General features: G+C 38.4%; 1 protein-coding gene across 3 annotated transcripts in view; it reads right to left on the bottom strand.

Moving 5' to 3' along the window:
* lcor.L (ligand dependent nuclear receptor corepressor L homeolog) overlaps positions 1-12,408 on the bottom strand; it is a 55,361-nt gene extending 42,953 nt beyond the window's left edge. Inside the window, exons 1-2 of one of the 3 annotated variants that reach the window (XM_018225257.2) lie at positions 12,113-12,408; positions 1,438-1,503 (exon numbers count right to left, since the gene is read on the bottom strand). In XM_018225257.2, the coding sequence (XP_018080746.1) occupies positions 1,438-1,503; positions 12,113-12,212 (166 nt within the window). In that variant the 5' untranslated portion in view covers positions 12,213-12,408. Of the gene's footprint in view, positions 1-1,437; positions 1,504-9,934; positions 9,985-12,112 lie in introns of those variants that run through there. The other 2 variants (XM_018225254.2, XM_018225256.2) reach the window with 2 other exon arrangements.
* Positions 12,409-12,628: the final 220 nt, after the last annotated feature.

Raw genomic sequence — 12,628 nt, 5'->3', positions numbered from 1 at the left:
TTTAACATCTTCAAATGGGTCACTGGACCTCTCCCATTGGCTTGTACATGAACTAGGCAGGTTTTAGGTGGCGAATAGTCAAATTCGAATTGTTCCAAGGGTCAAGGTTTGAGAAATCGCGATTTTCAAATTCAAATTGCGTTTGGATTATTTTCAATTCGAATTTGAGAGTTTTGACCCAAAAAAATTAGAAAATTAAAATTTTCTGACATTACTGTTTGAACTACCCAAAAACAACTGAAAATAGCGTTCGAAGGTGAATAACCCCATTAAATTTACTTTACTTACTATCCTGAATCAAAATACATTTTGGGAAGGGATGGGACAGCTATGGTATGGTATACTAGATTAAATACAGAGTGTAGATTATCTGAAATGCTTGGGCTAGCATATCTAGGGATGCACCGAATCCAGGATTCGGTTCAGGATTCGACCTTTTTCAGCAGGATTCGACCAATCCTCGTGTCTGACCAAACCGAACCCAGATCCCAATTTGCATATGCAATATAGGAGTGGGAAGGGAAATCACAAAACTTTTGATCACAAAATAAAGAAGTAAAGAATGTTTTTTCGACTTTTACCCTTCCTTATTTTCACATGTAAATTAGGATTTGGTTTGGTATTCGGCCGAACCTTTCATGAAGGATTTGGGGATTTGGCAAAATCCCATATAGTGGATTCGGGGCATCCCTAGTTTACACAGAGGGTTTCATAGTAAATTGTTGATTTGTTTTGATTGTGCACCTATAAACAAAACCCTTTTTTCTTGCAAAATGTATTTTCTGTATTTGAAAGCCATCTGTGGATAACAGATCCCATTCAGTACCAGAGTTTTCTTTCCTCCTAACACTTTAAAGGAACAGTAACAAAAAATAAGTGTTTAAAAGTAATAAAAATATAAATGCATTGTTGCCCTGCACTGGTAAAACTGCTGCGTTTGCTTCAGAAACACTACGATTGTTTATATAAATAAGCTGCTGTGTAGCAATGGAGGCAGCCATTCAAAGGAAAAGGCTCAGGTTACACAGCAGATAAGCTCCATTGAACATAATGGTGTTATCTACTATTTAACCTGTGCCATATAGCCTTTTTTCAATTTCCCCCATTGCTAAACAGAGGCTTGTTTATATGAACAATAGTAGTGTTTTTGAAGCAAAACACATAATTTTTACCAGTGCAGGGCAACACTACATGATATTTTCATTACTTTAAAACTCTTTTGGTGTTACTATTCTTTTAATTAAAAATCAAGGTTTTTTTCAGAGTTACTACCTCTCCCCTCGGCGATTCCGGAAAGGACTGCATTTACAAAGCATATGATTTATGTAACGAAGGTTACAAAAAGCAGTTAATAGAAGCATGCATGTTACACACTGAATAACAGTTGTAAACTGTATAACTATATGAAATGTAAGTGTGGTAAAAATCAAGAAATACCTTTATATATGCTGATATCGTTCAATAACCCAGGTCCAAACAGCCCTTCTAAAATGCTCTCAAAACCTAAAAAAAAAAAAATTAAAAAAATAATTAAAAAAAAAAACATTACACAGTACAACATAACTTAATGTGCATCTACACAATTCGGTATGAGACAAAATTATACACGACAAAATTCAGAAGATATTTTTCAAACTTTCTATACAACACAAATTGTGTTGCATAAAATTGTTAAGACTTCACATAAACCTTGCAGGAATGCAAAAACATGCTCCTAAAAGTGACACAGGAAATTCTATTTCTGCAGTAGAAGAAAATATGATACCAAAATAAAATTACAAGCAACAATAAACAAAGTAAAAGTACTGTTTTTATAGGGCATTGGGTCAGTGATTTTTCTGGGGAAAATCAGTCAAGATAAAACGCTCAATGAGGGCTGGTGTGATTACATAAGAAATGGTTTCCTCAAAATGCAGAGGGATGTGACATAACTACAGTGATTGAATTGATTTTTCTCAAAGAGAGCGACAGTTACCTTAAGGAACAAAATGCACTGTGTCTGATTATAGAGAGTACAGGAACGTTATACATGCTGGTCTTAAGCAATGCAATATTCCTATAGGGTGGAGTACAAGAATCACACTCGTTAGAGCCAAAAGGTAATTCCAAAAGAAAAAAAAATTCAGTCCCAATCATTTTTTTTAAAATCAACGATGGTTATTACAATGACTTGCCATCACTCAGTCTGTCATTTTACTAGGCATTTACTCCGCTTGCACTCCTCTTCAGAAAAGGCGATTCGTCAATCCATTGTGCGGTGCTGGATTTCTCTTGCCTGCATTCCTTATAGGAGATAGCCAGGGAGGAGAAATCGAGCAGCACATGATGTATCAGGCGGGTCGCCTTTTCTGAAGAGGAGCACAAGCGGGTTTCTGTAAGTTATTTCTTAATAAAGACTTAGCGATTTAAAAGTTCAATTTGTCTTTGTGGCTTTTTTTTTTTTAAATAAAATTTATGTTACTGATAATTAAATGCAGAGTTACAAACACTTCAAAATCCTGCTCAGTGATGTTCGAAGTGAATGTGTGCTGTAGAACCACCAATGTCACACTTTATCCAAACAGACAATAACTTTCATCCTGTGACATCTAAAATTGCTGACATTAGGGGGGTTATTTATTAAGATTCGAGTTGTGTTTTTAACAAAAATTCGAATTTGAGGGGTTTTTTTGGTCAAACTCACATTTTTGGGTTACAAAAAAAAGTAATTTTTTTTTTTTTAAACATTTTTTTTTTCCTTTTAATTATGAAATATCTGATTTTGGAAAATGTGAAAGTGTAAATTTTTTCATATTTTAGTTCTGATACATAACAATGAGTAAAGACAAACCAACAGCCCAATGAGAAGCCTCAGTATAATGAGCTGCTTTTTATCTTATAATTATCTTATAATAAAATAGACTATAGCTGGGAAAAGGGAGGGATTAATTCACCGATGCCTTCCGGTGGTAAAATATGAAAAATTAATTTTCCAAAATCAGATATTTCATAATTAAAAGAAAAAAAATGTAATGTTTAGCACAAGCTCTATTAATTTCACCAATATTAAAAAATTAGGTTACTGTCCATTTAAAGGGATACTGTCATGGGAATTCTGCACTGAAATCCATTTATCAAAAGAGCAAACAGATTTTTTTAAATTCTATTTTGAAATCTGACATGGAGCTAGACATATTGTCAGTTTCCCAGCTGCCCCAGTCATGTGACTTGTGCCTGCACTTGAGGATGGAACTACTTTCTGGCAGGCTGTTATTTCTCCTACTTAATGTAACTGAATGTGTCTCAGTGGGACTTGGGTTTTACTATTGAGTGCTGTTCTTAGATCTTCCAGGGAGCTGTTATCTTGTGTTAGGGAGCTGCTATCTTGTTACCTTCCCGTTGTTCTGTTGTTAGGCTGCTGGGGGGAAAAGGGAGGGGTTGATATCACTCCAACTTGCAGTACAGCAGTAAAGAGTGATTTAAGTTTTTCAGAGCACAAGTCACATGACTGGGGCAGCTGGGAAATTGACAATGTCTAACCCCATGTCAGATTTCAAAATTGAATATAACAAATTCCGTTTGCTCTTTTAACAAATGGATTTCAGTGCAGAATTCTGCTGGAGCAGCACTATTAACATGCTTTTTTTTTTTTTTTTTTTAAAAACATGTTCTCATGACAGTATCCCTTTAAACCATAATTATTATTATGCAAGTAATACAGCATCCCATATCCTGAAATATGAAGAACACAGTGGAGTTCAAATTAAAAAAAAACTATTTAGAATCTCCATCTTTTAGGATATCAGAATATGGAAAAAAAGAAAATTACACAAATCCTTGCCCACTACACTTTGCAACTGAAACGTCCAAAAGTTCCAAACTGCAGATTCATTAAGCATTGCCAGTGGGGATTATAATGTTTTGTCATTTTGACAATTACCCCTAAAGCAGACACAAAAAAAATATACCTGTCGCTGGTGCTTAGCATTGGGTGCTATTCCTGGATTTTACATCAACATATAACTCATGATCTTTTTTAAAATGCCTATTAGTCATTTGTAATTTTTTTATTGGAAATAAAAGCTGTAGAGAATTGTTTTACATATCCTGTGGCCATCTAATCAAGCATTGTGATTGGTGGTGCATCTAATGTAAGGGCAGTGTGTAGCGGCCTTGCCAAATCTAGGTCATAGAGTACACAGTATACTGCTTAAACCTATCCATTAACATAGTAAAGTACCATGCTTCTAAGAAAAACTGATTTGTGTGCTTGATTCCTAGAGTACTTTAATCTTAAATTGGCTTAAAGGGGAACAGTAAATTTTTATTCAAAATCCATTAAACCGTTGTGCATGCTTATTCTTACAAATGTGTTTTATTTTTTTCTCCTGTTAAAAAACGATAATACTCAGGACATCTGTGGGCCCTGAATTTTCATGCGAATAACAAGGTTTGGCACTTTAAAGTGGGGTATTTGTGGCAGGCTGAGCACCACAGAATTATTACCTGGCTTTCCCGCTACCAATATATTTATGCTTTCCCTATGGAGAATATGTAAAAGTAGGGATGCACCGAATCCGGGATTTGGTTCAGGATTCGCCCTTTTTTTTAGCAGGATTCGGATTTGGCCGAATTCTTCTACGCGGCCGAACTGAATCCTAGTTTGCATATGCAAAATTTGCAAATTAGGGGCGGAAAATCGAGGATTCAAAATGCATCATATAAATTGTATTTAAGTGTAAAGGCCACATCCTAAAGACATTACACTCTTTACAGTTGATAAAGCTGAAAAAGTCATCCACACAAGATGAACATGAACTTTTTAGGTTTCTAAAGAGCCAAACAATAATTGCTCTGTGCAACTAGTTTTGTTACGGTCACTGGTTATTACTTATCTTTCTATTCAGGCCCTCCCCTAGTCATATTCCAGTCACTTATTATATACAGGCATAAGACCTATTATCCAGAATGCCTGGGACCTGGGGTTTCCGGTAAACCAAACTTTCTCTAATTTGGATCTGCATACCTTAAAACTAACAGAAAATCATGAAAACATTAAATAAACCCAATGGGCTGGTTCTGTTTTCAATAAGGATTAATTAAATCTTAGTTTAGATCAAGTACAAGGTACTGTTTTTTTATTACAAAGAAAAGAGAAATAATTTTTAAAAATGTGGATTATTTGGATAAAATGGAGTCTATCGGCCTTTCTGTAATTCGGAACTTTCTGTATAATGGGCTTCCAGATAACAGATGCCATTCCTGTGCCAATTCCTGGTTGCTACGATGAACTGGACCCAAGCAATTGGATACCTGCTGAAACTCCAAACTGAAGCTCTAAAAAATGCTCAATAATTGAAAAACAACAAAAATGAAATCTAATTGCAATATGTCTCATCAGTCTATAAAATACCAAAATTCGAACATCTTCCAAAATCTTTAGTTGAACAGATATTTTTTTATGTGTCACACACAAAACCTTCTACCAAGTTTAAGTACTGTGACTTTAGTCATTTTTATTAAATTAATGTGAACAAAATTAAGATTTAAAATAATTCACAAAAAGGTGTGACAATATCCATACACCAGGCCAATCACTAGGTGTATGGGACATTTTGCTTCCCTTATAACGAAATAATATCAAATGGACACTTGGGGGCTTATTTACTAAACTCCAAAGTCGAAATCTGAAAATCCGGCATCTCAGACTTGTCGAGGTTGCATATAAGTCAATGGGAGAATTCCCAATGATTTTTTGGTGTGAGCTGAATTTTGTGCAATACTCCAGTTTTCGGGTGAAAATTCCGAATGATAAATAACCCCCTTGGTATGTGTGTGTGTGTGTGTATATATATGTAAATACTCATCTAACTGGAGAACTTGAGACATGGGAAAACCTCAAACTAAGCTTTTTTCCTGAATACATCTATTAAAAATGGTTCTTTCCCCTATATATTTTGCAAATGTGAATTTGGTTTGACACAAATTTAAATGAAACCCCTTTAATTGAGTCTGCATAGGTAACTCTGCTTTCCCAAGTGGCTTTTACAACCCCACTGTATATGCCTGGCAGCAACAAGGTCTTAGAAACATTAATAACTTACTAGCAACAGATTCTTCTATCCTCCCCAAACCACTATTTTCTAAATTCCCATTTTGCATAAAACCAGCCCCCTTAAAGGAACAGTAACATCAAAAATAAAAATATAATGCAGTGTTGCCCTACCCTGGTAAAACTGATGTGTTTGCTTCAGAAACACTACTATTGTTTATATAAATAAGCTGCTGTGTAGCAATGGGGGCAGCCATTCAAAGGAGAAAAGACTCATGTTACACAGCACAGAGAATATAAGCTCTGTAGAACATAATGGTATTATCCGTTATCCACTATTTAACTTATGCCATTTCCGCCATTGCTACACAGCAACTTGTTTATATGAACTATAGTAGTTATAAAATGGGAAATCTTCCTACTAGCAACTGCCTATGCTGCTTCCCTCTGAATGCGAACTTGGAGCATTGTCTATGGACCTGCCTCAAAATCCAAACTTTCTGCATCCACTTAAATTTGAAATCGTTACGACTGTCTATCGATTAGGCCCTTTTTAGTAAATTACTTCACCCTACCCAAATTACATAACCGGAAAGAATACTAGCAGAACGCCTAGCTGCAGCTGCTCGCAAAACTATTTTACAGCTCTGGTTCACTCCAGATCCACCATTTCTAGATCTAGTCAAACAAGATTGACACTAGATTTTTTATACGGACAGGCTAGAGACAATAAGGAACAAAACAGGGCTACATTTTTCTCAAACGGGTCCATATACATTACCCACCTTCCTAGAGCTACCCGATATTTAATATTACACTCCCTCCATAACAATACATGGTACGACACAGAAGTCCTGCGAAACAATCCGCTTATTATGGAAACAACATTTTGTGCCAACGATTTCTCAAGACAAAAGTTCACTACAGACTGAGCCCTTCGGGAGTCACCAAGTCACTAGGATAACGTCAACATATGCCAATATCTACTGATCACGGAACTGGGTTGAGTCCTATTTGAGACATTTGTTTTAATACTTATCTACTTTTAATGTTTGTACATTGTTACCCTCTTAACTACAATTATGTTTTAGTCTGTATTGTTTTCATAAATACACATTTGTAAAACTATATGACAGAAACTTGTGATTTACAGTGTACAGGTATAGGAACGGTTATGCAGAATGCTTGGGACCCGGATAACTGATATTTCTGTAATTTGGATCTCCATGCCTTAAAAAAAGCCATGTAAACATTAAATAAACCCAGTAGGCTGTTTTTTCTTACCATAAGGATTAATTATATCTTAAGGTGCCCATACACAGAGATCCGCTCGTTTGGCAATGTCGCCAATCGAGCGGATCTCCCTCCGATATGCCCACCTTGAGGTGGGCAATATCGGGCTGATCCGATCGTGGGCCCTAGGGCCCAACGATCGGATCCTAACGATGCCTAAACGGGCGGTTGGATAGATGCGGCCGCGATCCAACGGGATTTTTCGTCCCATCCGATCGAGATCTGGCCGACTTTCGGCCAGATCTCGATCGGGGAAGCCCGTCGGGGGCCCCCATACACGGGCCAATAAGCTGCCAACACGGTCTGTCGGCAGCTTTTATCGGCCCGTGTATGGCCACCTTAAATTTGGATAAAGTACAAGGTACGTTCTTATTACAGAGAAAAAAAGGCAATAACTTTAAAAAATGCAGATTTGGATAAAATTAAATCTAAGGGAGGCGGCCATTCCATAATTCAGAACTTTCTGGATAAGAGGTTTCCCATAAAGGATCCCATACCTGTATGTATAAAAGCCATAATACATACGCTTTATCAAAAAAAAAAAAAAAAAAACTGTTAATTCTAATATTCTGTACAAATTCATACCAGGAATGAACTCAAAACATTTATATGATAAATCAGTGAGGGGAGTGTCATACTGTCATGAAGACAAAAAACAGGGGGTTGTCATTACAAAACGTCAGTCTCAAAGTACAAGTGTAACAAAATGTTATTGTGACAAACTACATAGGGTTTGCACTGTAAGGCTTTTTAATCAATTTAAAGAAATTAAAAAACAAAAATAGTTGGAGAGATTGAATATGCATGTGGGGCTAATGGGGCAATTGGAAGAGATGCTGGATGTCAAGAGTATAAAGGAACAATCATATACACTTAAAAAAAAATAGAATATAGTTAAAACCATGACCTAATTTTCTCAAAAATAAATATGCAGGGTTTAATTTGCATAATCTGTGTAGCCGGTTTCGTGTATGTAATCTGTATGTTTAATGTACACACCCATTTACTGTACGGCTCTGTGGAATGTGGATGCTTTATAAATATGCGTTCATAATATATAGAGAACAACCTAGTTAGAATAGAATGGTTTAACTGCCAAAAAGGTGACTACCAGGGGCAAACATTATTCATAGCTCACATACAAAAAAAAAGCAGGGATGTATGAAATCCATAACTTTTATATTCGCCTGAAGAATAAACCGCATCCTAATTTTGCACTCAAATTTGAGAAAAACAAAATCAGTGCATCATGTGTGAACCGCTTTGATGTCACATGACAAGTTTTGTTTCTGCTGAATACAGAGGCATAGTTGGCAACATTCAAATTTGTTATTTTTTTCAAATTCGGAAAAGATACAAACTCTCAAATGTTAAGAAAAGCCTCTAAAACATAGAAATGTAATTGCTTCTAAACATGAAATACGAACTGCAAGGCAGGCAAATCACATTGTAACCTTTATTTTCAGTCTGACAAATTTCAAATTGGTCTCCAAAACTCAAATTGAAAAAAAAAAAAAAAAAAACACCACAACATTGAAAATACATTTCCCAGTGACTTCTACATGAATTTGCCAGCTTTTAGATGCCACATGTTTTACATAGAGTTTTCTGCGTCTAATAGATCTTGAAAATTCTAATTTGGAAACAAAACAAAAAAATTTTTGTGTGTGTGAATTCTGGACTTTGAAGCATTTTTTTTACAACTTTATTTTTATACAAAAAAAACAATAACCCAGATAATGGCAACTTATTCATTTCTGATTTTAATGCATGGCCCTGTAATGCTTAAATGAGAGAATTTGACAAACATTTTAACTATTTTATAAGTAGAGTTAGCAATTCCTCAATGGGTCAGCAGACTGCCCACTATTTTCATGGGGGGGGGGGAGTATATATATATATATATATATATATATATATATATATATATATATATATATATATATATATATATATATATATATATATACACACAAATAAATATTTGCATCTATATTCATTACAATACAAGTTGTCCTCCTGACTAATCCAACATAATAACAGTGAGCAAAAGTAAAACATATTTAGAAATGACAGTTAAAGCCACAAATAATTGAGAAAAAGATGGCATTTTTACACCTGCTGTTACATGATTCTACATCTCCCAAATAGACATTTTAAGAATTGTCATTTGCATTCCACTGCGATCTAAGAAAACCCTAGAAAATATTAACCTAACATTTCAGTCATCAGATTTGCCTGCCCAACCCTAAAAATATTAAACATTATACATGTCCAGTCTCTGATTCCAGGGAGGACAAAGACGTGTTATCAGTGCATGAAATTACATCTGAGCGAATACCAGAAAGCACAATTTGCATAATGGGGTCTGCTAAAATTCTGTCATGCTGGGTTTTGGCAGAAGAATAGTGTTTCTGAAGGAAGTGACTTGTGGGCAAGAATACCTGAACTTAAAATGAAACTAGAACATGACTAACAATACACAATATTGAAAGACACTCTAGCCCAAGCAAACATTAGAAAATAAGCAGTTGCCTTTTAACAATAGTCCAATTAGCGAGGAGGGGCTAGAGATATTTGTGCTCTTAAAAACAAAACCTAACAACTTACTTTTCTTTTTCTGAAGGGGCCTTATATATTTATGTATAATACATGCAAGTTCAGCCTTTTAATCTTTCCGAGCATATAGATTCAGTAGAGGGTAGAGGGAAGGGAAACAGGACCTTAGAGAGAAGACAAAAAAAAAAAACATACTGTAACAGGGGAGTTTTCACCGTCCCTCACCCATCCCCCAGCAATCTGCTGCCACCAAAAGGAGATTTCATTCCTCGATCTGACTGATCCTCCGTAGCTAGAGTGATCGTTGATCACGGTGTGTGAGGAAGGCTTCATCGGGAAGGACAGCAATCAGCAAAGGATCTGAGCTAGGCCCAAGGCCCCTCAACCCCCCCACCATCACCACACACACCTCTCTCTCAGCCTCATCCCCTCCCAACCCTCCATTCAACTGACACACAAAAAAAAAGTGTTTGCAGAAAGAAGGGAGGGGGTTGAGGAGCAGAGCATTGAGTTTCTTTAATTAAGCAAACAGCTAAAACACACCCAAAAATGTCATAGCTGCAAATTGAAAGCAGCCTAAAAAAAAAAAAAAAACAGCCCTGATTAGAAATGATCTCTGAACCTGAGCTGTAAATGGAAATTGCCTGCTGGAAGCAATTACCTATAAACTCAGCAACTCCACTTTCGCCCCTTGCCATACAGATTCTACCAGGGATGTGAAATATTCATCTTCCACCTCCCCAGCTGATCTACATGTCATTGTTATCTACGTACAGAAGCCAGGAATCGGCTCAACCCCACCGCTTGCCCTGCTGCATTCATCTGAATGTTTAAGGGTTTGGCCATTAGTATTGTCAAACAGCTAAAAAGTCACTTGTGAAAATGTGACTGGAGCCCTGGAGAAATTTCTTTGCATTCTGAAATCTAGGTGCAGATTTGAGGCGAGCCTTTCGCAGGGTTGATCAGAATTCGTGCGAATCCAAACATTCCGGATTTGGTGCATCCCTAATGTGTATGTCATTGTTCCCTCCCCCCTCTCTGGCTCAGTGGTCCAAGCCAAGTGTAATGCCCCTATGCATGACAAAGCTGTCAGTCATTCTCACGCCTTGTATAAATACCAGAGAGCCCTTTGGATGCTCAGTAGCCAAGGTGTTAGTAGCCATTACAAAGTGTACGAGCTTAAACCCTAATTCCAACAAGGAAAAGCCAGGGCAAGCAGAAGAGATCGGCCGAGCAATAACAATGCTATCTCCATGGTTACCAGGGAGCACTTGTCAGTGTTATAGGGAACTACTACTGACACAGGCTCTCCAGCAACACCGCTACATTCAGCATGTAAAAGCACAGGTTTTATCCGGGGACGGAGGTGGGTGTGAGAAGCAAGCTAGGGGCTGTACAAGGGAGCGCGCTGGGCGAGAAACACGCACGCGCACAAGGGCTGTTCACGCGCTCCGAAAATCTATGAGGGCGCGGCGGCGGAGGCGGGAGTTTCTCCACCAAATTTCCACGTAAAGTCCCAGCAACAGTAGGCGGCAGGCGGATCCACCGCTGCTATTGGCTTAGGCCGGAAAGCGAGAGGAACTACAGGACCGAATAGTTTTATAATTTGCTTCTCTCTTCCCATTGGTGCGAAACTTCAGCGCGCGGTGGGCAGAAGGAGAGGTTTATTCATCACCCGCGTGGACAGGGCAGTCAATGAGGTTGAAGCAACCATACAGAACATTTACACCCGGCATTCCAACCTCATGAAACACTGTAGCCCCTGACAGGTTTTTAGGGTTAATCCTGACAAGGGGAAGCTAAATAATGCGCGCTCACGAAGCCACTCCCCTTCCGCGCTCACATTCAGGTGCCGTCCGAAACCCCACCCCCTCCCCGCGCGCGCCTTCCGCAACTCCACCCCCTCCCCGCGCGCGCCTTCCCCTTAACTCTTCCTCTGCCGGCCAGGCTGGTTCCCTCGTGCGCTGCAATACACACACCCACTCCAAGCAGCCGAAGCACTAAACAGAACTGCACAGCCTTTAGCAGGGAACGCGAGCAAAACTCTGTGAGGAACTGCAGCTTCACTTTTCTCTATGCAAGAACCAACAAAAAAAACAAATATGTCAATGCCGGTTCCGGGTTGTCCCTCTCGCCTCTACTCCACAGTTCCTTATTCACGTTTTCTAAATTTCAAGAAACCCGAGGCACAAGACGGCAGCCGCGCGCTTATAAAGAATGGAAGCTTACCTACACAGTGAATAAGCTTGTGCCGCCACGAGTCAAGTTCCTGACGAAAACCGCGCCTCTCGATGGAACATTGCTGGCTCTTACACAGACTCGCCGCCATTTTCTGCTGGGCCCGCGCGAGCGCGCACCAGAACCTCCTTTCCCGCCACAAGATCCCGCCCCCGTGACGTCACCTCACCAAGCAGCCACCTAGCGCTGGCCTGTCACTCCCAACCGTCACCGCCAAACCTACAAGTATCCATGGTGATGCTAAAATAGATCTCGGGCCGAAGGGCATTAGAGCGTTGACAATGCTCACCTAGTTTGGGAAGGCCTGAGCTGCCAAGCAAAACCAAAGCGTCACACTAATATTTGGTGGTTAATTATCGCAGCTCATGTGCAAAACATATTAATAAATTGATTTTACTGTGGAAAGTTTTATTGTACGCGTTCGTTTGTCTGCCCTTCTGCCGGTCTCTTCACAAATTACCTCAGTACTGTCTCTGAGATTCGACATGTTTAGGTTCAGTTTTCTGC

The sequence above is a fragment of the Xenopus laevis genome, chromosome 7L (genome assembly GCF_017654675.1).
Source record: "Xenopus laevis strain J_2021 chromosome 7L, Xenopus_laevis_v10.1, whole genome shotgun sequence".
NCBI lineage: Eukaryota > Metazoa > Chordata > Amphibia > Anura > Pipidae > Xenopus > Xenopus laevis.
This window is presented reverse-complemented; position numbering and strand designations above follow the sequence as displayed.